Below are 27,429 nucleotides of genomic sequence, written 5' to 3'. Positions count from 1 at the left end.
TTTGACATTCGACATCATGACAAGAGATAATGTACTTAATAAATATATGTCTAATGTGTGGAATATATGCAACATGGTCAGTAATATACATAATAACATGGATAGCAAGATATGATAGCATTGGCTTAATAGTAACTGTAAAAAAAAATGCACACTCATTTGGGGGACCCCTCAAGTTGGGGCCCCGGGCTATTTTCAAATTTGTACCCCCTTCCCTCACCCTAGCTACTTCACAGCTTTATGGCAAGTGAAAATGCAATAAGTGGTAGAGGCACCCATTTCAAGCCTTGCAATATAAGGGGGGCAGATGTTGTAAAGCGCACTTGTTTCTAGGGCTGACTGTTAAAATTAGATGCTCTTCAAAGGGAAACAATTAAAACAATATTTCATGTTACTTTCTCGTTAAAGATCTTGCTATTACGTATTCGTCTAAATAGGAATAAAAATAACATTTCTTGCTTGAAAAGGTTTATATTGGCTCATGTTAATATTAAAATACTTTTATGTAAGTTATCTCAATTATCTAATTGTACCAAGAGCTATAGAATATATGCTTTATTGTATTAAATATTTCAATGTATGGCATAAGGTTTCGCATTTGCAGCAATTAATAAATTTCATGGTAATTAATATTTAAACTGATCATTTTCTAGATATTATGATTTAACAATACATTTATATTATATGAGAACATTGTCTATAGTCTATAGTTAGTGTATACATTTTCAAGAAGTGTGAATTTTCAAAAATTCTTCAAGACGAATAAATCTCAGCTTATTATGTAACATTTTAAACTGAATGAAAACATTAAGCCAGAGGGTTGTGAATGCGATTTTGATTTGAATATATTTTTGATGTCATGTACGGTTTACATCATTTCTCATTTCTTGTATATCTACTTTAGTAAAATGGTGACTCACCCCGGGGGGGGGGGGAGTTTTTGTGCACAAACTTTTTTTTTTGGATTGTGGGCTATTTAAATTTCGGCACGCGTGTCACGAGTCCTATTACCGCTATTTAATCGCCAAGTCTGAGGAAAGTCTGAGGGTTTCACTGCTTCCATGAACTTGCTGACGTAGGTTTATCTCGTTCGTCCACAGAGAATGTCCACTTCAAGCAACTGGACGATGTCCGAGCTAGCGGGGGAGCCGATACCATTTCACGCCCGCATGATCTTCATCATCGTTGGCATCTTCTACATCGTCGCTGGGCTTGTGGGTAACGTGGTCATCATCCTGACCGTGGTCACCAACAAAGTCATGCATAATCCACATTACTATTTCATCATCAACCTGGCTGTGGCTGACCTGACCATTATAGGTAATCTACTTTGTCTTTTAATTACTTTGTCTCTTGAACTTCTGTGTCTCTTGATCTACACTGTCTTTTGATCGAATCTGTCTCTTAAACTTCTCTGACTCTTGATCTACTCTGTCTCTTAAACTTCTGTCTCTTGATCTACTCTGTCTCTTAAACTTCTCTGACTCTTGATCTACTTTGTCTCTTAAACTTCTGTCTCTTGATCTACTCTGTCTCTTGATCTACACTGTCTCTTAAACTTCTCTGACTCTTGATCTACTCTGTCTCTTAAACTTCTATGACTCTTGATCTACTCTGTCTCTTAAACTTCTCTGACTCTTGATCTACTCTATCTCTTAAACTTCTCTGACTCTTGATCTACTCTGTCTCTTAAACTTCTGTCTCTTGATCTACTCTGTCTCTTAAACTTCTCTGACTCTTGACCTACCTTGTCTCTTAAACGTCTCTGTCTCTTGATCTACACTGTCTCTTGATGTACTCTGTCTCTTAAACTTCTGTCTCTTGATCTACTCTGACTCTTGATCTGCTCTGACTCTTAAACTTCTCTGTCTCTTGATCTACTCTGACTCTTGATCTACTCTGTCTCTTGATCTACCTTGTCTCTTAAACTTCTCTGTCTCTTGATGTACTCTGTCTCTTAAACGTCTCTGTTTCTTGATCTACACTGTCTCTTGGTCTACTCTGACTCTTGATCTACTCTGACTCTTGATCTACTCTGTCTCTTAAACTTCTCTGACTCTTGATCTACTCTGTCTCTTAAACGCCTCTGTTTCTTGATCTACTCTGGCTCTTAAACTTCTCTGACTCTTGATCTACCTTGTCTCTTACACTTCTCGGACTCTTGATCTACTCTGTTTCTTAAACGTCTCTGTTTCTTGATCTACTCTGTCTCTTGATCTACTCTGACTCTTGATCTACTCTGACTCTTGATCTACTCTGACTCTTGATCTACTCTGACTCTTTATCTACTCTGTCTCTTGATCTACTCTGACTCTTGATCTACTCTCTTGATCTACTCTGTCTCTTGATCTACTCTGACTCTTGATCTACTCTGTCTCTTGATCTACTCTGACTCTTGATCTACTCTGTCTCTTGATCTACTCTGACTCTTGATCTACCCTGACTCTTGATCTACTCTGACTCTTGATCTACCTTATCTCTTAAACTTCTCTGTTTCTTGATCTACTCTGTCTCTTGATCTACTCTGACTCTTGATCTACCTTGTCTCTTAAACTTCTCTGACTCTTGATCTACTCTGTCTCTTAAACGTCTCTGTTTCTTGATGTACTCTGTCTCTTAAACTTCTCTGTCTCTTGATCTACTCTGTCTCTTGATCTACTCTGACTCTTGATCTACTCTGACTCTTGATCTACTCTGTCTCTTAAACTACTCTGTCTCTTAAACTTCTCTGACTCTTGATCTACTCTGTCTCTTGATCTACTCTGACTCTTGATCTACTCTCTTGATCTACTCTGTCTCTTGACCTACTCTGACTCTTGATTTACTCTGTCTCTTGATCTACTCTGACTCTTGATCTACTCTGTCTCTTGAGCTACTCTGACTCTTGATCTACCCTGACTCTTGATCTACTCTGACTCTTGATCTACCTTGTCTCTTAAACTTCTCTGACTCTTGATCTACTCTGTCTCTTAATCGTCTCTGTTTCTTGATCTACTCTGTCTCTTGATCTACTCTGACTCTTGATCTACCTTGTCTCTTAAACTTCTCTGACTCTTGATCTACTCTGTCTCTTAAACTTCTCTGTTTCTTGATGTACTCTGTCTCTTAAACTTCTCTGTCTCTTGATCTACTCTGTCTCTTGATCTACTCTGACTCTTGATCTACTCTGACTCTTGATCTACTCTGACTCTTGATCTACTCTGACTCTTGATCTACTCTGTCTCTTGATCTACTCTGACTCTTGATCTACTCTCTTGATCTACTCTGTCTCTTGATCTACTCTGACTCTTGATCTACTCTGTCTCTTGATCTACTCTGACTCTTGATCTACTCTGTCTCTTGATCTACTCTGACTCTTGATCTACCCTGACTCTTGATCTACTCTGACTCTTGATCTACCTTGTCTCTTAAACTTCTCTGACTCTTGATCTACTCTGTCTCTTAATCGTCTCTGTTTCTTGATCTACTCTGTCTCTTGATCTACTCTGACTCTTGATCTACCTTGTCTCTTAAACTTCTCTGACTCTTGATCTACTCTGTCTCTTAAACGTCTCTGTCTCTTGATCTACTCTGTCTCTTGATCTACTCTGACTCTTGATCTACTCTGACTCTTGATCTACTCTGTCTCTTAAACTTCTCTGTCTCTTGATCTACTCTGTCTCTTGATCTACACTGTCTCTAGATCTACTCTGACTCTTGATCTACTCTGACTCTTGATCTACTCTGACTCTTGATCTACTCTGTCACTTGATCTACTCTGACTTTTAAACGTCTCTGTTTCTTGATGTACTCTGTCTCTTAAACTTCTCTGTCTCTTGATCTACTCTGTCTCTTGATCTACTCTGACTCTTGATCTACTCTGACTCTTGATCTACTCTGACTCTTGATCTACTCTGACTCTTGATCTACTCTGTCTCTTGATCTAATCTGACTCTTGATCTACTCTCTTGATCTACTCTGTCTCTTGATCTACTCTGACTCTTGATCTACTCTGTCTCTTGATCTACTCTGACTCTTGATCTACTCTGTCTCTTGATCTACTCTGACTCTTGATCTACCCTGACTCTTGATCTACTCTGACTCTTGATCTACCTTGTCTCTTAAACTTCTCTGACTCTTGATCTACTCTGTCTCTTAATCGTCTCTGTTTCTTGATCTACTCTGTCTCTTGATCTACTCTGACTCTTGATCTACCTTGTCTCTTAAACTTCTCTGACTCTTGATCTACTCTGTCTCTTAAACGTCTCTGTCTCTTGATCTACTCTGTCTCTTGATCTACTCTGACTCTTGATCTACTCTGACTCTTGATCTACTCTGTCTCTTAAACTTCTCTGTCTCTTGATCTACTCTGTCTCTTGATCTACACTGTCTCTAGATCTACTCTGACTCTTGATCTACTTTGACTCTTGATCTACTCTGACTCTTGATCTACTCTGTCTCTTAAACTTCTCTGTCTCTTGATCTACTCTGTCTCTTGATCTACACTGTCTCTAGATCTACTCTGACTCTTGATCTACTCTGACTCTTGATCTACTCTGACTCTTGATCTACTCTGTCTCTTAAACTTCTCTGTCTCTTGATCTACTCTGTCTCTTGATCTACACTGTCTCTAGATCTACTCTGACTCTTGATCTACTCTGACTCTTGATCTACTCTGTCTCTTGATCTACTCTGTCTCTTGATCTACTCTGACTCTTGATCTACTCTGATTCTTGATCTACTCCGTCTCTTAAACTTCTCTGTCTCTTGATCTACTCTGTCTCTTGATCTACACTGTCTCTAGATCTACTGTGACTCTTGATCTACTCTGACTCTTGATCTACTCTGACTCTTGATCTACTCTGTCTCTTAAACTTCTCTGTCTCTTGATCTACTCTGTCTCTTGATCTACACTGTCTCTAGATCTACTCTGACTCTTGATCTACTCTGACTCTTGATCTACTCTGACTCTTGATCTACTCTGTCACTTGATCTACTCTGACTCTTAAACGCCTCTGTTTCTTGATCTACTCTGGCTCTTAAACTTCTCTGACTCTTGATCTACCTTGTCTCTTAAACTTCTCGGACTCTTGATCTACTCTGTTTCTTAAACGTCTCTGTTTCTTGATCTACTCTGTCTCTTGATCTACTCTGACTCTTGATCTACTCTGACTCTTGATCTACTCTGACTCTTGATCTACTCTGACTCTTTATCTACTCTGTCTCTTGATCTACTCTGACTCTTGATCTACTCTCTTGATCTACTCTGTCTCTTGATCTACTCTGACTCTTGATCTACTCTGTCTCTTGATCTACTCTGACTCTTGATCTACTCTGTCTCTTGATCTACTCTGACTCTTGATCTACCCTGACTCTTGATCTACTCTGACTCTTGATCTACCTTGTCTCTTAAACTTCTCTGTTTCTTGATCTACTCTGTCTCTTGATCTACTCTGACTCTTGATCTACCTTGTCTCTTAAACTTCTCTGACTCTTGATCTACTCTGTCTCTTAAACGTCTCTGTTTCTTGATGTACTCTGTCTCTTAAACTTCTCTGTCTCTTGATCTACTCTGTCTCTTGATCTACTCTGACTCTTGATCTACTCTGACTCTTGATCTACTCTGTCTCTTAAACTACTCTGTCTCTTAAACTTCTCTGACTCTTGATCAACTCTGTCTCTTGATCTACTCTGACTCTTGATCTACTCTCTTGATCTACTCTGTCTCTTGATCTACTCTGACTCTTGATTTACTCTGTCTCTTGATCTACTCTGACTCTTGATCTACTCTGTCTCTTGATCTACTCTGACTCTTGATCTACCCTGACTCTTGATCTACTCTGACTCTTGATCTACCTTGTCTCTTAAACTTCTCTGACTCTTGATCTATTCTGTCTCTTAATCGTCTCTGTTTCTTGATCTACTCTGTCTCTTGATCTACTCTGACTCTTGATCTACCTTGTCTCTTAAACTTCTCTGACTCTTGATCTACTCTGTCTCTTAAACGTCTCTGTTTCTTGATGTACTCTGTCTCTTAAACTTCTCTGTCTCTTGATCTACTCTGACTCTTGATCTACTCTGACTCTTGATCTACTCTGACTCTTGATCTACTCTGACTCTTGATCTACTCTGTCTCTTGATCTACTCTGACTCTTGATCTACTCTCTTGATCTACTCTGTCTCTTGATCTACTCTGACTCTTGATCTACTCTGTCTCTTGATCTACTCTGACTCTTGATCTACTCTGTCTCTTGATCTACTCTGACTCTTGATCTACCCTGACTCTTGATCTACTCTGACTCTTGATCTACCTTGTCTCTTAAACTTCTCTGACTCTTGATCTACTCTGTCTCTTAATCGTCTCTGTTTCTTGATCTACTCTGTCTCTTGATCTACTCTGACTCTTGATCTACCTTGTCTCTTAAACTTCTCTGACTCTTGATCCACTCTGTCTCTTAAACGTCTCTGTCTCTTGATCTACTCTGTCTCTTGATCTACTCTGACTCTTGATCTACTCTGACTCTTGATCTACTCTGTCTCTTAAACTTCTCTGTCTCTTGATCTACTCTGTCTCTTGATCTACACTGTCTCTAGATCTACTCTGACTCTTGATCTACTCTGACTCTTGATCTACTCTGACTCTTGATCTACTCTGTCACTTGATCTACTCTGACTTTTAAACGTCTCTGTTTCTTGATGTACTCTGTCTCTTAAACTTCTCTGTCTCTTGATCTACTCTGTCTCTTGATCTACTCTGACTCTTGATCTACTCTGACTCTTGATCTACTCTGACTCTTGATCTACTCTGACTCTTGATCTACTCTGTCTCTTGATCTAATCTGACTCTTGATCTACTCTCTTGATCTACTCTGTCTCTTGATCTACTCTGACTCTTGATCTACTCTGTCTCTTGATCTACTCTGACTCTTGATCTACTCTGTCTCTTGATCTACTCTGACTCTTGATCTACCCTGACTCTTGATCTACTCTGACTCTTGATCTACCTTGTCTCTTAAACTTCTCTGACTCTTGATCTACTCTGTCTCTTAATCGTCTCTGTTTCTTGATCTACTCTGTCTCTTGATCTACTCTGACTCTTGATCTACTCTGTCTCTTGATCTACTCTGTCTCTTGATCTACTCTGACTCTTGATCTACTCTGATTCTTGATCTACTCCGTCTCTTAAACTTCTCTGTCTTTTGATCTACTCTGTCTCTTGATCTACACTGTCTCTAGATCTACTCTGACTCTTGATCTACTCTGACTCTTGATCTACTCTGACTCTTGATCTACTCTGTCTCTTAAACTTCTCTGTCTCTTGATCTACTCTGTCTCTTGATCTACACTGTCTCTAGATCTACTCTGACTCTTGATCTACTCTGACTCTTGATCTACTCTGACTCTTGATCTACTCTGTCACTTGATCTACTCTGACTCTTAAACGCCTCTGTTTCTTGATCTACTCTGGCTCTTAAACATCTCTGACTCTTGATCTACCTTGTCTCTTAAACTTCTCGGACTCTTGATCTACTCTGTTTCTTAAACGTCTCTGTTTCTTGATCTACTCTGTCTCTTGATCTACTCTGACTCTTGATCTACTCTGACTCTTGATCTACTCTGACTCTTGATCTACTCTGACTCTTTATCTACTCTGTCTCTTGATCTACTCTGACTCTTGATCTACTCTCTTGATCTACTCTGTCTCTTGATCTACTCTGACTCTTGATCTACTCTGTCTCTTGATCTACTCTGACTCTTGATCTACTCTGTCTCTTGATCTACTCTGACTCTTGATCTACCCTGACTCTTGATCTACTCTGACTCTTGATCTACCTTGTCTCTTAAACTTCTCTGTTTCTTGATCTACTCTGTCTCTTGATCTACTCTGACTCTTGATCTACCTTGTCTCTTAAACTTCTCTGACTCTTGATCTACTCTGTCTCTTAAACGTCTCTGTTTCTTGATGTACTCTGTCTCTTAAACTTCTCTGTCTCTTGATCTACTCTGTCTCTTGATCTACTCTGACTCTTGATCTACTCTGACTCTTGATCTACTCTGTCTCTTAAACTACTCTGTCTCTTAAACTTCTCTGACTCTTGATCTATTCTGTCTCTTAATCGTCTCTGTTTCTTGATCTACTCTGTCTCTTGATCTACTCTGACTCTTGATCTACCTTGTCTCTTAAACTTCTCTGACTCTTGATCTACTCTGTCTCTTAAACGTCTCTGTTTCTTGATGTACTCTGTCTCTTAAACTTCTCTGTCTCTTGATCTACTCTGACTCTTGATCTACTCTGACTCTTGATCTACTCTGACTCTTGATCTACTCTGACTCTTGATCTACTCTGTCTCTTGATCTACTCTGACTCTTGATCTACTCTCTTGATCTACTCTGTCTCTTGATCTACTCTGACTCTTGATCTACTCTGTCTTTTGATCTACTCTGACTCTTGATCTACTCTGTCTCTTGATCTACTCTGACTCTTGATCTACCCTGACTCTTGATCTACTCTGACTCTTGATCTACCTTGTCTCTTAAACTTCTCTGACTCTTGATCTACTCTGTCTCTTAATCGTCTCTGTTTCTTGATCTACTCTGTCTCTTGATCTACTCTGACTCTTGATCTACCTTGTCTCTTAAACTTCTCTGACTCTTGATCTACTCTGTCTCTTAAACGTCTCTGTCTCTTGATCTACTCTGTCTCTTGATCTACTCTGACTCTTGATCTACTCTGACTCTTGATCTACTCTGTCTCTTAAACTTCTCTGTCTCTTGATCTACTCTGTCTCTTGATCTACACTGTCTCTAGATCTACTCTGACTCTTGATCTACTCTGACTCTTGATCTACTCTGACTCTTGATCTACTCTGTCACTTGATCTACTCTGACTTTTAAACGTCTCTGTTTCTTGATGTACTCTGTCTCTTAAACTTCTCTGTCTCTTGATCTACTCTATCTCTTGATCTACACTGTCTCTTGATCTACACTGTCTCTTGATCTACTCTGACTCTTGATCTACTCTGTCACTTGATCTACTCTGACTCTTGATCTACTCTGTCTCTTAAACTTCTCTGTCTCTTGATCTACTCTGACTCTTGATCTACGCTGCCTCTGGATCTACTCTCTCTTGAGTGTCTCTCTTGATTGATCTTCTCTGTCTCTTGTATTAATATGTCTCTTGATATCCATCCCCCCCATTCATTATTATACCGCAACCTCTTATACTCTGTATCAGGACTCAATTACTGCCCCTTACGCCATCAATACATATCAGATCACAAACATGATACTTAATCAATAATTCATACAGAACCCTTGACCATTGCAGTATCCAGAGTTCTGAAATTTTCAAGACCTGTATATTTCTTTTTCAAAATAAACAAATATTTAGCATAACACTTTCTATTTCATGTCTGTAGACTTTATGACAACATTGACATTTGCTACTGATTTACTTTAAGCCAGTGTAAGCTATGGTATCTTGTAGGTGTGTTCCTCCAAGTGAAGAGCGCTTTGCTTCTAAGTCACGAGTTCGAATCCCAAAAGGGGTATTGATGGTGGCAGAGATGTAAAACACTAGGCTTCCGAAGCGAGATGACTCGGGTTCCAATCTTGGTGAAGGCTTGGATTTCGAATTTCAAGTCACATGACACCCACGTTAACCGTCGCTCATAGGAACAGAAAACCTTTACATCATCTGCCTTATAGATCGGGCACTTTTCACTATACTTTTTTAAAAATAACATCCGTGTGAGTCCAACTAACTCTGATGTGACATTACTTGTCTGAGTTAGTTGTGTTGGCCACATGACTCCCTCGTCAGATATAGAAAAAGATGACCTTACATTAGCCACATGACTCCCTCGTCAGATATAGAAAAAGATGACCTTACATTAGCCACATGACTCCCTCGTCAGATATAGAAAAAGATGACCTTACATTAGCCACATGACTCCCTCGTCAGATATAGAAAAAGATGACCTTACATTAGCCACATGACTCCCTCGTCAGATATAGAAAAAGATGACCTTACATTAGCCACATGACTCCCTCGTCAGATATAGAAAAAGATGACCTTACATTAGCCACATGACTCCCTCGTCAGATATAGAAAAAGATGACCTTACATTAGCCACATGGCTCCCTCGTCAGATATAGAAAAAGATGACCTTACATTAGCCACATGGCTCCCTCGTCAGATATAGAAAAAGATGACCTTACATTAGCCACATGGCTCCCTCGTCAGATATAGAAAAAGATGACCTTACATTAGCCACATGGCTCCCTCGTCAGATATAGAAAAAGATGACCTTACATTAGCCACATGGCTCCCTCGTCAGATATAGAAAAAGATGACCTTACATTAGCCACATGGCTCCCTCGTCAGATATAGAAAAAGATGACCTTACATTAGCCACATGGCTCCCTCGTCAGATATAGAAAAAGATGACCTTACATTAGCCACATGGCTCCCTCGTCAGATATAGAAAAAGATGACCTTACATTAGCCACATGGCTCCCTCGTCAGATATAGAAAAAGATGACCTTACATTAGCCACATGGCTCCCTCGTCAGATATAGAAAAAGATGACCTTACATTAGCCACATGACTCCCTCGTCAGATATAGAAAAAGATGACCTTACATTAGCCACATGGCTCCCTCGTCAGATATAGAAAAAGATGACCTTACATTAGCCACATGACTCCCTCGTCAGATATAGAAAAAGATGACCTTACATTAGCCACATGACTCCCTCGTCAGATATAGAAAAAGATGACCTTACATTAGCCACATGACTCCCTCGTCAGATATAGAAAAAGATGACCTTACATTAGCCACATGACTCCCTCGTCAGATATAGAAAAAGATGACCTTACATTAGCCACATGGCTCCCTCGTCAGATATAGAAAAAGATGACCTTACATTAGCCACATGGCTCCCTCGTCAGATATAGAAAAAGATGACCTTACATTAGCCACATGACTCCCTCGTCAGATATAGAAAAAGATGACCTTACATTAGCCACATGACTCCCTCGTCAGATATAGAAAAAGATGACCTTACATTAGCCACATGGCTCCCTCGTCAGATATAGAAAAAGATGACCTTACATTAGCCACATGGCTCCCTCGTCAGATATAGAAAAAGATGACCTTACATTAGCCACATGGCTCCCTCGTCAGATATAGAAAAAGATGACCTTACATTAGCCACATGGCTCCCTCGTCAGATATAGAAAAAGATGACCTTACATTAGCCACATGGCTCCCTCGTCAGATATAGAAAAAGATGACCTTACATTAGCCACATGACTCCCTCGTCAGATATAGAAAAAGATGACCTTACATTAGCCACATGGCTCCCTCGTCAGATATAGAAAAAGATGACCTTACATTAGCCACATGGCTCCCTCGTCAGATATAGAAAAAGATGACCTTACATTAGCCACATGACTCCCTCGTCAGATATAGAAAAAGATGACCTTACATTAGCCACATGACTCCCTCGTCAGATATAGAAAAAGATGACCTTACATTAGCCACATGACTCCCTCGTCAGATATAGAAAAAGATGACCTTACATTAGCCACATGACTCCCTCGTCAGATATAGAAAAAGATGACCTTACATTAGCCACATGGCTCCCTCGTCAGATATAGAAAAAGATGACCTTACATTAGCCACATGACTCCCTCGTCAGATATAGAAAAAGATGACCTTACATTAGCCACATGACTCCCTCGTCAGATATAGAAAAAGATGACCTTACATTAGCCACATGGCTCCCTCGTCAGATATAGAAAAAGATGACCTTACATTAGCCACATGACTCCCTCGTCAGATATAGAAAAAGATGACCTTACATTAGCCACATGGAGAATTCGAAATGTGAACTATCTGTCATGGTGCTTCGACGTTCATTATTTCTGTTAGTGTAAAACGTACATGCCTATAACTTTCTATTAGAGTAAACTACAGAACTTTGTCATAAAAAAAACACACGAGAAAAAAATGAAAGTATTAAATATAAATTAATTATTTTTTTATGGATTATTAAAAACTTTAATGTCAGAAGGCGTTTGTTTAAAGGTAAACCAAAGACAGTCAGTCCAATCTGGTTGATCCAATCTGGTTGATCTTAATGTTTTCATATCTTTGAGAGAGAAACGTACAGTCTTCACAAGCCTATGTCTAAATGATACGAATGTCAGAAATGATTGATTTTCCCGCTTTTTTTCCCCCTTTAGACTTTTGCTGGTTGTTGATTTTTTTTTAGTCCTTCCTTGTTCAGCTGTCATCTAAAGCAGAAACTCAAAATACATCTTCAACGTCCATTAGCATCCAACAAATTTCCAAAAGGATCAATAAAGCAGTCTTAGTCTTAGTCTTAAAAAGAAGAAACAAAATATTCGATGGAGTTTGTGTTGCACTTATACTCGCAGGAGGCCCCTGTGGGTCAGTCGTACTTACACATTATGCTACACCCAAACTAACACGTAGGTTGCATAGAATATTGCGCATTTGACAGGTAACTAACATTAAACAATCTTTTAACAATCTTCCTGAGCTAGCCAGGAAAACCAGTTACTTGGCAGAATTTAAGTCATTGGTTAATATGGATGACTAAATGCATGACGCTTAGGACGTAATCATCTTCTTTTTTGAAGTAACGTCTGTATTATAGGCCTATAAGATAAGAAGATAAGATTACATTTTTTATTTGAATATGTATACAGTATGAACACTTGAAAGAAAAAAAAAAGAAAGAAAGAAAAAAAAGGAAGCTCTAGCTAGCTGTTGCACCTATGAATGAATTCAACAAATATGTGACATGATTTATCGGCCCCTATATGGAAGAGCTGCATTTGGTTTTATACTGGCCGTTCGTCCTTCCGTTTGTTTTTTCGTCTGTCACGTTTAAAACTCAAGCACTTCAAGCTTTACTGAAAATTATGTAACCCGTTCGAACTTGGTAGAACGGCTAGTTTTAATCGTCATGAAATCAAATTCGTTGTTTTTTAATTAAAAAATATATATATATATAAATTTTTAAACTGCTTTCACACATACTTTTTATTTATTTTAAATATTATAAGTCATATGAGGGACGTGATGGATGAGTGGTAAAGGGATTGGCGCTCGGGTTCAAATCCCTGTGAAGACTGGAATTTTTCAGGACGTTCCTGAGTCCACCCGACATTGACGGGTACCTGTCTTAAAATAGGGAAGCAAAGGCGGTTGGTCGTCATGCTGGTCACAGGACACCCTCGTTAACCATTGGCCATAGAAACAGATGACCTTTACATCATCTGACATCTGCCTCCATAGATCACACGTTTTGAAAGGAAGTGTACACTTATTTGTTATATATATACTATAAATTATATACTTCCACATACTCATCAAAGCCTGTTGAGTATATGGAGATAGCACGAAACAAATATCATTTAAATCCTTTCACTTGCCTGGACCAGTTGGGAAAATGGATGGGGGGGGGGGGGGATTTTACGTAATCGTTTTTTAAAAGCATTTGTAAAATAATAAAAAAAAAAGGGGAATGACCTGAATTCAAACTAATGACTCAAGCCTCCTCAAGCTGACATACTAACCGTTCTGCTAATGAGATGCGTATAAAAATAGAATATTGTATACTTATCTATTGTTTGTTTCAAACTACTATAAAACGGCCACCTATACAGAGGACTAATTCAGTACCCCCACCTGAGTCTAATCAAGTTGTTTTCCCTTTCTTTGAGATACCAAACAAAATAATTTAATTACCAATAGTTACTTAACTAATTGGTTATTTTTTTAAAAATTGATTCTCGTGTTCTCATGTGCAAGAAATAATTGTGCAAATATTCTGCTTGATCCGAGATAGGGTGTTGGAGAAATAACGCGTACAGACTTATTACAAGACAGACAGACAGAAGGAGTTGATATAAGCTTTGTAAAAAGCTTATTGTAGGAGTCTCATTAAAACGTTCAATAATCTAGAAGTAAAACAGAAAATGACAAGGAAAAAAACACAGGAAAAAAACATCAAACTTGATTGGCGGAAGTCGGAACTTGTTTTTCTTCCATTAAGTGTTTCGACAAATTAATAACGTCGTTTGGAAGTGTACTAAATGTCACATACAAGAAAATACGCGGAGTCTAGGAATTAAAAGAAAAATGCTTCTTTTAAACTCACATTACGGAAAGCTAATAGAGAATAGAATGTGCGTCTTTAAAGCCTGTTTGACGACACTAGATAAGGGAAAATAAAGGCGGTTGGTCGTTGTGCTGGCAACATCACACCCTCGTTAACTGCAGGCCACAGAAACAGATGTTCGTTACATCATCTCCCGTATAGATCGCAAGGTCTGAATGGAGTAACTTTACTTATTATTTACTTACAAAAGTTAGCTGCGCGCATTGACGTGCATAATTTCATTATCTTTATTGCATTGTGATAATAGCGATGGTCAAAGTCTTGGAGGAAACAAGAAGAGACATATTGAATGATTACTTATATTTTGAAAACTTCTACAGTTCCTATCAAATATAAAAAATGAGTCAAACGATTAAATGTGTACGATTTGAATAGATATATTTTTTATTTTTTCGCATTCAACTGAAACATCCGCTAGAGGACATTTAACTGGCACTTAAAGGACACTAGAGAACTCGGAGGACATGAAGAGATCATTTAGAGAAAACAATCAGAACACTAAGGGGGATACAGTAGTGTACAAGTCCCCCCTCCTCCATATCCTGTCGGTAAATGCAATAAAAGCTAATCGAATCACCCTGTATGTTTTTAAAAGGGCACTCCAATGCAGGTACTTTCCTTTTACAAATTGTAGTGCCATTTCGTTTTACAAATAGAAGTGCCATTTCGTTTTACAAATATTAGTGACATTACCTTTTACAAATAGTAGTGACATTACCTTTTACAAATAGTAGTGCCATTACCTTTTACAAATAGTAGTGACATTACCTTTTATAAATAGTAGTGACATTACCTTTTACAAATAGTAGTGACATTACCTTTTACAAATGGTAGTGCCATTACCTTTTACAAATAGTAGTGACATTACCTTTTATAAATAGTAGTGACATTACTTTTTACAGATGATCGTTGCATTACTTTTTGACAAGTATTAGTACATTAAATCAATTCAGTTACAACTTCTAAGAATACATAACACACAAACTTGAGACATCTAAACTCTTGCAATCAATTATTTTTTGTTTTCTTTTCCTTCACGGGTCCCTCTGGCCCCCTAATGATCATGGGTCCTTGTGCTTTGAGCTCCAGAGCCGGCTTCAGGCCGATTTTACCGATTGCTCCTAATTGGGCCCTGCGCGTGACAGGGGCCCGCAATTTACATTTAGCATATCACTATCCGTCATAGCTCTTGTCACAGGCTTTGAAATATGTAGGACATATTTAGTGTATCAATGAACCCACTGGCCAATAGCGTTTGCGTTGCTTCCTGTGTATGCTGTATAATAAATGATGATATAATGATCTAATTAATAATAAAAGTTGTTATTGTTAAAAAATTTATAAGAAGGACCTTGCAATCATCCATTACATTGGGCCCCGCAGGCCGGCACTGTTTAGCTCCTTCGTCCTATATTTGCTACACCACTGAGTGGATATTTATATTTTACCAGGAAGTCACGTACTAAGCCTGTAGGGTGCTCAAGCGTTAGGATGTCATCTTACATTGGAGGGTAGTTGAATAAGTTGGTCTTCAAGACTCCGCCTCTTTTGCTGTCGTCCAGTTTATGCCACGTCTATTTCCATGACTAGATCTATGTGAGAAAATCAGTTCACGATAAGCCTTAATAGCACTGCTAGTTGATTGTTCGTCGCTTGTTAATTGTTTGTTGTTAGAAAATTGTTCGTAAATATTTTTTTTATGGTTTGATTTTTTGGCCCTCATGAGTGAGTGGGTTTTTACACATTATTGAATTGTTTTATTTATCAATTATAGGTAAGATGTGATAAAATCTGTAGGTTAAAGCTGGGTCTTTAGAACTAGGTAAAATACACTGATCCACTGATCTCGAAGACGCTATTCTTAATTTTTATTTCATGTCATAGTCTTTTAATGTTTTATGTTTTCAGCCTATGTAGTTCCATGGACGGTGGTCGGTCTGGTGATTGGTTACTATCCAGTGACCAGCATGTCCCTCTGTGTGTTCAACGGCGTCATTATCGTCACTGGCTACCTGGCCTCTCTCATGACCTTGATGGTCATTTCCATAAACAGGTAAGACGACGAAACGGTGTTAGAAACGAGGCCATTCGTTATAGAAGGCCTTAACACTGACCTGCAACATTGCAGGCTGTGGGCAGTAGAGGTGACGAGGAATCGAGATAGTGGCCCCCAGGTTGCGACATTGCAGGCTGTGGGCAGTAGAGGTGACGAGGAATCGAGATAGTGGCCCCCAGGTTGCGACATTGCAGGCTGTGGGCAGTAGAGGTGACGAGGAATCGAGATAGTGGCCCCCAGGTTGCGACATTGCAGGCTGTGGGCAGTAGAGGTGACGAGGAATCGAGATAGTGGCCCCCAGGTTGCGACATTGCAGGCTGTGGGCAGTAGAGGTGACGAGGAATCGAGATAGTGGCCCCCAGGTTGCGACATTGCAGGCTGTGGGCAGTAGAGGTGACGAGGAATCGAGATAGTGGCCCCCAGGTTGCGACATTGCAGGCTGTGGGCAGTAGAGGTGACGAGGAATCGAGATAGTGGCCCCCAGGTTGCGACATTGCAGGCTGTGGGCAGTAGAGGTGACGAGGAATCGAGATAGTGGCCCCCAGGTTGCGACATTGCAGGCTGTGGGCAGTAGAGGTGACGAGGAATCGAGATAGTGGCCCCCAGGTTGCGACATTGCAGGCTGTGGGCAGTAGAGGTGACGAGGAATCGAGATAGTGGCCCCCAGGTTGCGACATTGCAGGCTGTGGGCAGTAGAGGTGACGAGGAATCGAGATAGTGGCCCCCAGGTTGCAACGTTGCAGGCCAGTCTTCAAACCCTCTATATTGATTGGTCTCTGCATCCAGAGAAATATGTGTACGAAAAAAATTAAACATTGATCTAGAAATCTTTTGAAATTTTATGTTTCGCAATAGGTGCTTGAAGATGTGAATGATGAGACACTCTTATAAGAAGACAGAAGAGAGAAGAAGACTAGAAAGATGAATAGGGGACGAGAGAGACAGAAAGACAAAGGAAGAGAGATATATATATAGAGAGAAAGAGAGATAGTAAGATAGAGAGAGAGGAAGAGGGAGAGACAGAAAGAGAAAGGGAGAGAGAAAAGAAAAGAGAGAGAGAGAGAGACAGAAACAGAAAAAGTGCCTTAAAGAGGATCAATCGACCTTTTCATCTTGTCCCATGCTTGATGCTTGCTCATTTGAGGTGTTTGTAGTTGGTAACTGTAGTTTCTTTAAGCATTCTCATGGCTTGTTCTTCTAACAACTATGCTAATTTTTTTAATGATTCAAAATTTTAATGTTGCCTTCTTTTTTAAATTGAGTTATTACATCATGCCTAAAAAAACGTTTACTCTATATATCTATTTTTCTATCAGGCAATGTGCCTAACTGAGACCTTTCGTTACAGATGGCTTAAACAGTGATATGCAACGTCACAACCTGTAGGCAGTTTAGACCAATAGCTCGTTGTCATGTCGTACAGGTCCTGTGAAGTGGCAACGAGCATTTTTCGGTCTTAACTGCCCATATGTGTGACGTTGCAGGTCAGTGTTCAGGCCTTCTATAACAATTAGTCTCGACCTAAATGACATGAAAACTCTTTTTTTTTTTTAACTGATCATATTTTTGTTTCCTATTTGAAGGTATTTAAACATCTGCCACAGGGAGATTTTCGCGGCCATGTTCTCCAGGAAGATCCTCTCCTCCATTATCTACTGCTCAGTTATCTGGTGCTTGGCCTTTCTGTCGGCGCTGCCGGCCCTGGTGGGCTGGAGCCGGTTTCACTTCGATGTCAAGACCCACTACTGTGGCTACGACCGAACCTACAACTTTTATTACACTCTCTTTCTGATGCTTTGGGCCATAGGCATTCCCGTCATCATCGTGCTGGCTTGCAACATTGGGCTCTGGTGGTTCATCCGCAGGGCTTCCAGGAGGATACACCACTTTAAAGCCGGCCAGTCGACCGCCATCGGAGTCGCATCGACAACGTCCTCTTATTCAACATCAGACGCTTCCTCAAACGCGCAGAGCGATAGCGCTGTTCAACTCACTGAGAAAATTGAAAAACGCGGGAGCTCATCTCTCAGCAAACGAGAAATTCTTAATGGACCGAACGTTTCCGTCAAGACTGACTCTTCGCTTCCTGGAAACTCGCTTTTACCCATCAGAAATATGACGTCATTAACCCCTCCTTATCCTCGAACCCAGGGTTCAAAGAATGTGGATTTGTATGAATCAAATACTCCCCATTCTTCATCACAAGTTCAAAGAAACGATCAAATGAATGAAAGGGCGCCGTTAGTAAGTTAGAAATCTCTTGCCAAAATATATCCAAACAGATTTATTTAAAATGTTTTGGTTAAATCATAACGATTAAAAGTAAATGTTATTATACCGTCAATCTCAATATTTCAAAAAAAACTGATTTCTTAACTTTCCAAGCTAGAAAGCCGTAAAGGATGGGTGATCAGGTGTGAGCTAATTCCTTGGTTGTATAGCCAAAGAATTTTATGTTAAAATCTAGGGAACGAAAATGGGTTATTGGTTAAGAGAAAAGAAAGGTAGCTATTATTTTGAAAAGCAACGTGCAGAGGCGTGGCTAGGGTTGGAGTCATCCGGTGCGGTTTACTCATGGTATCACTTCTCCCTCAAATCGCTTTGTCTCCCTCCGCCGCCTCTAAAACACGTTTTGAATACTTATGCTATAGCCTGTAAACAAAAAGAATAAAAGCTTATTTATTTAACTTTTTTTTACCGAAGAGCTAATATCAACTCACTTCGTTTGTCTGTCTGGTCAAAGTCTTGTACACATATTTCTCCCACTTCCCATTCTCGGATCGATTAAACCTTTACACAATTTTTCAATGTACTGAAAATAAATGAATCAATAAAAAATTAACCAATTAGTTAATAAATTAGTCGTAATTAATTAATTATGTTATATAGGGATAATGTACTAAGCAAATGAGTGATAAGTCATGCCATATTAATGAGAGATATGGCAGCTATTGAACGCTCTCTCTCACCAAAGCGCAAATGGGACACTTTTTAACATACATAACAAAAGACGCGTACAAGGCTCAAGACCAGGGGTGTAACTTAGCCAATTATGTACAGTTATGATTGATTCAAAATTATGGATGCAATTTCAATCAATATAAGCAAAATTTTTTTAAAAATCTAATTTGTTTTCCATATATTTAATTTGTTTTCCATTTCATTTTAGAAGAAGCTTGTAACGCCGGAAGAACTTTCTCTGATCAAGTCTCTCTTCGTGGTCTTCGTTTGTTTCGCTGTTCTGATGACGCCTTACATGATGGCCTGTCTGCTGGACACGTCCAACCAGTGGCCCTCCGTGGTCCACCTGACCTGCACGTATACGTCCTTCACCAACACCTGCATCAACTGGGTCGTCTACGGCGTGATGAACAAGAACTTTAAGCGCGCCTACAAGAAGCTCTTCTGCTGCAAGTTCGGGAAGTCCCGAAAGACAGCGGCCGCGTCTGCTTCAAGAACGGACCAGGAAAACGCTTCTCATCTTCAACATGGCTATCGTGTGGAAACGTTTGCTAGTAGAGACCAACAGATCAATTGAAATAAGATCCCATAAGGATTGCCAAATAGAACCGAGTTGCAATGGCGGGGATGAAAGAAAGCCTCAGCAGCCTGTCATAATCTACACGCCATTTCACAATGTTCCAATGTCTCCTTCTAGCTCAAGTGTTAAGCTTAGAGCTCTCTGAAGAGAACATGTTAACGAATGCGAATCTTATTCCAGTTCAGACAGAAAAATCTCTTTCATTGGTTTTTCACAAATCAAGAACGACGCTCTAGAACCTATAGCAACGATATTAAAAAAACAACAACATTATATAATTTCTAAATAACTTATCAGCAGGCTTTTTTAAAGTCTTTAGAGTTCTAAAATAAAGTAGGGAATTAAATGTACTGTTTGAGAGGAACGATGATTGGCTTCCAAAAACATTCTTGAACTTCTTTGACAGATTGGTGGTTTGTTTCCAAGCTCTAACATTCCTAACCTGAAGACCTGTACAATGACTTCCTTACATATTATCCCTAGTGGAGTTTTTCACAGCGAAAGTTATTCACAGTAATCTTCTCTTGTTTACACTTTGTTATTTTTAACACCCCGCTTACGGTCTTTAAGTAACAAAACTCAGTAAGAGAGAAAAAGAAGACAAAACAAAATGATGAAATGTGGTGGCGATATAATGTAATATAATTTGATTTTACAGTGTTGAAAATTGCACAAGTCAATGAATCACTCCGTGAATCTCACAATATGACTGTGAAAAAATGACTCGATGATTTGTACAGAAGTAAACAGATCCTTACGTGGCTCATGCAACTATTTGGAGCCCATCGCCTATTTTGCTATGTTGAAATTGCCGTCCACATTTTCTAAATCATTTATATATTTATAGTTCGGCGTTATTTTTCTGCTCTACTTCTGTTGTTTTCGCAATATTGACTTGAAATACAATAACATTCATAAAGCGCTGGTTGTGAGTGTGTATGTGTTTCGTGTGTGAATGTTGTTCTTACTTCTTATTAACATCTATATTGTTATTGTTTTTGTTACAGTAGCTACGCTGAGGTGGTCAATTGTAGTCAAACTGAATTTTCATTTGTTTGAACCAATAAAAATTATCTTATCTTATCTTCACTTATAAACTATATCATGTGATTGCTTCTACTTTATAAATAGTTCAAAATTGTCATGTGTTTAGTATATGTATCACTAGAAAAAAGAACTTATTTTGTAATGCTGCGCATGTATGTACACTGTAATGTATATTATTTAATAAAAAGGCAGCACGGAAAAGCCTTCTCCCAGATACCCCCTTCCCAACTGGTTCACAAAAGACATTGGGACATAGTGCACGGAGCCTGTTAGAAGCACGAAGGATGCGCTATATGAAATTATTTTTTAAAAAATATATATAATTCATAAGTAAATGTGACCCATGCAGGATAACTTGTTGAAGTCTGTTAAATTTGTAAATTGTATTGATTATCTCCCTTAATCTTGATTTTTAAGTTTCTAACACTTGTGGCACGTATTATTATTATTATTATTATTATTATTTGATTATTTGCTAGACATTTGGATTTTTTAAGTTATTAAAAACTTAAGTATATTAAAAAAACAACAAATGTAAATGTATTCAATGTATTTTTTTATCAAAAAAAACAAAAAAACTACAATTCTGTAAAGTTTAAACAAACTTGTTTCAAGTGTGGCTGCTGTGTTTACATAATCAAGGGGAATTACAGTGAAAATTTTTTTAATAGGAAGCCGAGTCTGGGAATGAGTAGGAGTTAATTCCAAATAAATAGCTAGTAAATAAATAGTTCTGTTAGTAATCTGCTTGAATCACAAAAGATTTTTTTTTTTGTTTTGCTCGTATCATATAAAAATTCAACGAAATCAAAGCAAAAAAAATATATTCAATTAAAAATTTAACAACAATTTAAACCCGTTCAACTATTACAATCGCTGTAGAAAAGAACAACACGCAGTGATATATAGTAGTTTCGGTAAGTATATAATTGTATCTATCAAGCAACCACAATGAGTCACAAGACGATTGTCACTCGGATCACAGTCCAAAGTTAGCCAGCAAGTTCCCTTCTTTGAAGATAGAGGCACCAATATGCTTATTATGGACTTTACAGCTTTACATAAGTGTCTGCATGGGTACCTGGTCTCTAGTAGGGAAAAGAAAAAAACATTGATTCGTTGAGGCGCCCACACAATATTGTAGTACCCCTTCAAGCATACTTGTTTTCATAAAATTAACCAAATTCAAAGCCTAACTCCTTACACCAATACTGAGTGAACGTATTCGCGGTCAGCCTGATTGCACCTGGTCATTAAGTAAATACGTGCACCGCCGCTAGCAGGAATGGTAGAAAAACGTTTCACCCCTCGGGCACTGCCAGGTATTAAAGTGCAGATAGTTCTAGATGTCAGTACCACACCTTTAAAAAATCCAATACGGAATCGGCGCCATAACATGTCAATGTCACACTAGCTACAACATAGTCAATGTCACACTAGCTACAACATAGTCAATGTCACACTGGCTACAACATAGTCAATGTCACACTAGCTACAACATAGTCAATGTCACATTAGCTACAACATAGTCAATGTCACACTAGCTACAACATAGTCAATGTTACACTAGCTACAACATAGTCAATGTCACACTGGCTACAACATAGTCAATGTCACACTAGCTACAACATAGTCAATGTCACATTAGCTACAACATAGTCAATGTCACACTAGCTACAACATAGTCAATGTTACACTAGCTACAACATAGTCAATGTCACACTAGCTACAACATAGTCAATGTCACACTGGCTACAACATAGTCAATGTCACACAAGCTACAACATAGTCAATGTCACACTGGCTACAACATAGTCAATGTCACATTAGCTACAACATAGTCAATGTCACATTAGCTACAACATAGTCGATGTCACACTAGCTACAACATAGTCAATGTCAAACTAGCTACAACATAGTCAATGTCACACTAGCTACAACATAGTCAATGTCACACTAGCTACAACATAGTCGATGTCACACTAGCTACAACATAGTCAATGTCAAACTAGCTACAACATAGTCAATGTCAAACTAGCTACAACATAGTCAATGTCACACTGGCTACAACATAGTCAATGTCACACTAGCTACAACATAGTCAATGTCAAACTAGCTACAACATAGACAATGTCACACTAGCTACAACATAGTCAATGTCAAACTAGGTACAACATTATATCAATCTAAACCGAAACCCAAAGAAGACCCCCCCCCCACCACCTCAAAAGGGAATGTGCCTTATTAAGAAAATATATCGATTTGATGAATAGACAGTTAATAACCCTCAGATTAACTTTTTTAAAACTTCCACACCAGGAGTGGTTTCTTATCGTGGGTTTTGTCCAATGTAGCATCGAGTACATTGTAGAAATATGAAACAATTGCTTTTATGTTGACAATGCATTGGCCAACTTGGTCCGATTATTATATAAGCGCCTCATACACACAGGCTGTAGGCTAAACGCGCTTTAAAAAAAGACAACACCGCCGATGATGTCAACGAATTACTTAAAACAGAATAAAAGGAGATAATACACAATCACACATACACCAGAAATTGTGTATATTAAATTAACGCTTGTTTTCTCGTTAAACTGATTGATTTTTTAAAAGTAAATTGTATCTGAATCTAGAAATGAAATATTAAAAGTATAAACTTCATAGCCCAACAAATTGACCCCAGTGTTTCACTGTAGTGTAGAGAGACTGGTCTAAGAAATGAATGAAATAATGAATGCTGCTATTTTAGAAGCACAAAAGCAAATATATAGTTTATATTGCCTTCATGTCTATTTAGCTGAGGGCGTTTTACTGAATGAACTGAATTGTCAGCACTATGTGTAGCTAGCATGAAGAGTTGGCATTGAGGCAGTAGAGTACAAGGAAGTACACCTAGGTTAAAAAAAATGTAGGACAGAATTGATCCACGTGACGCATTTCAATGGCTCTAAATTTTTGGTCAGGAAACACATTAATGTAATCTCTTGCATAAAAAGAGATTGTATAAATTACCCAGATTTCATTCATTTTTTTGATCGGACCCACATCTTAATGAATGGTCAAGGGTTAGGGTTAGAGAGATTATAAATCTCCCATTGATTAAAAAATGTCACAGAAAGAACTGGATGTTGAGAATCGCTGATAGAATATTGATTGGATGTAATCACTGGACTAGAGCTTAGTGCTGGTATCGATATGAAATTTTAGGACTCATTACTTGTCACTACTCTTACCTAGGTCAGCTCGCCCATTTCTGCTTCCACCTTTACCATTGGTATCGATTCGAGAGCACTATAACTATTACCGAATTTCTCCCGCCCTCCTTCTTTGACATAGATCGACATTCGATATGTTGTGACCTTTTCCTGCTCCCCAATCTTGTCTTAGAGACTCCCCCGTGCACTTTTAACTACCCAGGTCGCCAGCACTGGATTTGTCAGCTGACCTGGCCTCCCCTCTCCCACACAGCTCAGCAAACGAGCAGCCCGGTGCACTTTTAAGATCACACAGAGCGTCAGCATTTAATAAGCACAGACCAGTGTTTCTCAGTCTAGAGATTGTAGGTAACCTCACATCTAGACCAGTGTTTCTTAGTCTGGAGAAGCTAGGTACCCTCACCTCTAGACCAGCGTTTCTCAGTCTGGAGATGTTAGGTACCCTAACCTCTAGACCAGCGTTTCTCAGTCTGGAGATGTTAGGTACCCTCACCTCTAGACCAGCGTTTCTCAGTCTGGAGATGTTACTAGACCAGCGTTTCTCAGTCTGAAGATGTTAGGTACCCTCACCTCTAGACCAGCGTTTCTCAGTCTGGAGATGTTAGGTACCCTAACCTCTAGACCAGTATTTCTCGGTCTGAAACTGCTAAGTACCCTCACATCTAGACCAGTGTTTCTCAATATAGAGATGCGAGGTGGCCACACCTCTAGGCCAGTGTTTCTCATCCACTTTCACTATTAGACGTGGTGTTTCCATTGAGTTTTTAAAGTATCTCTCCGTCTTTTGCCCTGATCCAGAACAGAAAGATCTTTGAGAGCTCTGAGGATCTTGTGAAATGGCCAAGCATGCATTTTTTTTTTAAAACAATGGTCAAAGGGTCATCATAAGGTCCAAACGCTATTGTGATTCTGTTTCGGATTTCCTCGTTTGTGATGCGGTCTTTGTTCACACATAACCGCACGTTGAAGGCTACGATTAAGAAGATCGATATTTTGGATCTACCAGATCAATAATTTAGTTCTAGAAGATCAATATTTTATTTCTAGAAAATCAATATTTTAGTTATAATCTTCTTCTTCATCGTTCTCATTTTTTATGTTTGAGCTTTCAGATGACTAGACCAATGAACTGCGAAGTGGTTTCCAAATAAGGGAACTTTCCATATAGATTTCTTTCTATAGGGGTGTTTTGGGGTCAGTGTCTTGTATGGGCCTCTTGGTAAAGAGTGCAGTTTTAAAGGACATGGTCAGCATTCTTAGGTGACACTCCACATGGGTAATAATAAGCGTCGTCTTTCTTGTGATTCGGATGAGAGCTTGTCCATTCCTCATCTATTTTATTCACTATCAGATTATTCATTTCTCCTTGTTAAAGTGCAATATTTTACTTCTTCAAAATCAATATTTTTGTTGTAAAAGATCAAAATTTTAGTTGTTACGTAATTTTATAGCTACCAGAAGCAAGACTAATTAAAAAAAAAAAAAGAAAATCATAAAAGTACTTCAGAAAAAAGTGTAATTGTATCAATTAGTTTGTAACAGTCATGTTATTAAATTTGTAATAGATCTGGACCAATAGCAATTCATCTGTGCAATTAAAAATATTTTTACCAATCGTTTTATTTAGCGCTATTTCATACTTTTAGATTTCTCAATACGCTATAATGCTATCACATATCCGGGAAAATGGGGTAGTGGTGGAGAGAGAAAGAAAGTGATATATGGGAAGGTTTTACCTGAATTTGTTTTTAAAAGGATTTAAAAAAAAACAAAAAAAAACAAGGTTACAAAGACAGTTTGTGTGGAAACACAAACTCAAAATCGGCCCCGGAAGTGGTCCACCCAGGCAGGTAAAAGGCAGGTTTCAATATTTTCAGAAAGAACATCAGAATTAAATTAGATCAAAGACAAATGACAGATGAATGGAGAAAGAAGGTTGACAGATCTTGTGTGTGCCCCAGCGGCACAACAAACCAAAGGATAGGTGAATGTAAACTTATTCGTGAACCTGGCCTGACGTCTTATAATGAATATCTAATTTATCTAATTGTTTGGTAAAGGGTAAATCTCTTATTCAAATCCTCAAAAAAAAACACCTCAGCTTTTTAGCGTTTGACGTCAGTTGTCGAGCTGTTTACATCCTAGGAATCCTTGGGCTTTTGCCTCTTTTCTTTGCCTCTTTTTTGGGCATTGCCTCTTTTTTTTCCCCTTTAGTTAAGGACTCTATGGATGATTTCGTTCGCTGCAGTTCACGCAATAATATGAAAAACTACTTATCAGTTCTTGTTTTTAATTATGTCCAACTTATATGTATGTTAAATAGATTGTTTATATTTAAAAAAAAGTAAACACCTTTTTGGGTAAATGTAGTAGTTAGTATGACAGAACTTACATAACTTAGCAATACAAATGTAAAAAAAAATATTTTTTTTTGACAAAAAATCTAAAACCATTTTAATAAATGTGTTAAAAATATGGCAGACGGTTATCTCCCCTACTAAAGAGTCTCCAGTGTTTGTTACTATTAATTGTGAATAGTTGTAAAAGCGGTGTATTTTTATGAAAAAACTGCTTGCATAAGTGATTTTAAAAATTCGATTGTTCGCTTTTAGAAAAGAAAAAGTAGAACTTTGAATGGACTAAAATATTATGATGTCGGATTTTCACTAACTTTTCTAATTTACAACATCTAAACGGGACGGACGGACAGACAGACAGACATTTCTCACAAAACTAATAGCGTCTTTTCCCCTTTCGGGGGCCGCTAAAAAAGCCAACCTGAATTCAAACCCGTGACTCACGCCACCTCGGGCCGACATGCTGATCACTCCGCTAGTGAAGTACATATGATTAGAGGAGATTGTACATATTATTTGTTTATCTATTATTTATCTATTATTTGTTTCAATTAAGATCGGCGACCTATAAAGGGGACTTATTCAGCTTATACCACCACTTCAGTAAAGTACAATATCTTTCCCTTGTTCGAGATATCAAACAAAATAATTAATTACCAAAAGTTAATTAACTAATTTGATAACTCTTTTGTATTGATTCTTGTGTTGTCAGGTAAAAGAAATAATTGTGAAAAACCGAGATTGAGTGTGGGAGAAATAACGTGTACAAACTTTTTACCAGACAGACTGAGTTGATATAAGTACAAAAAAACTAATATTTTCAGCTCCATATGTGTAGTGCAACTTTTATGCTTAAGGCATGCTCTGAGCGATATGGCCCAATCTTCTTTGTGGATCAACGAGGAAGGGGAGAGGTTTCCCTGCTGCCTTTGGGCGCTCAGCAAACTCAACACTACTCGAGTCGGGATTCGAGCTCTAGCCTCATGATAGGTAACCAAGCGGCGTTTGCAGCTC

The 27,429-nt window shown here is 38.6% G+C and overlaps 1 protein-coding gene across 1 annotated transcript; it reads left to right on the top strand.

The window, feature by feature from the left end:
• The first annotated feature begins 1,103 nt into the window (after window positions 1–1,103).
• On the top strand, window positions 1,104–19,866 carry LOC106077810 (melatonin receptor type 1A-like). The gene is made up of 4 exons (XM_013238515.2): window positions 1,104–1,320; window positions 16,105–16,249; window positions 17,836–18,496; window positions 19,422–19,866. Exons 1-4 carry the CDS (start codon window positions 1,104–1,106, stop codon window positions 19,788–19,790), a joined length of 1,392 nt encoding a protein of 463 aa, XP_013093969.2. The 3' UTR covers window positions 19,791–19,866.
• Window positions 19,867–27,429: the final 7,563 nt, after the last annotated feature.

The sequence above is a fragment of the Biomphalaria glabrata genome, chromosome 17 (genome assembly GCF_947242115.1).
Source record: "Biomphalaria glabrata chromosome 17, xgBioGlab47.1, whole genome shotgun sequence".
In the NCBI taxonomy this organism is placed as follows: Eukaryota; Metazoa; Mollusca; class Gastropoda; family Planorbidae; genus Biomphalaria; species Biomphalaria glabrata.
This window is presented reverse-complemented; position numbering and strand designations above follow the sequence as displayed.

What these genes read in the sequence shown, in the direction of transcription:
- LOC106077810 (XM_013238515.2), top strand. Translation starts at nt 1,104, where the DNA reads ATGTCCACTTCAAGCAACTGGACGATGTCCGAGCTAGCGGGGGAGCCG. An exon ending in GGCTGACCTGACCATTATAG is followed by an intron (nt 1,321 to 16,104) that starts GTAATCTACTTT and finishes TTATGTTTTCAG; the next exon opens with CCTATGTAGTTCCATGGACG. An exon ending in ATGGTCATTTCCATAAACAG is followed by an intron (nt 16,250 to 17,835) that starts GTAAGACGACGA and finishes TCCTATTTGAAG; the next exon opens with GTATTTAAACATCTGCCACA.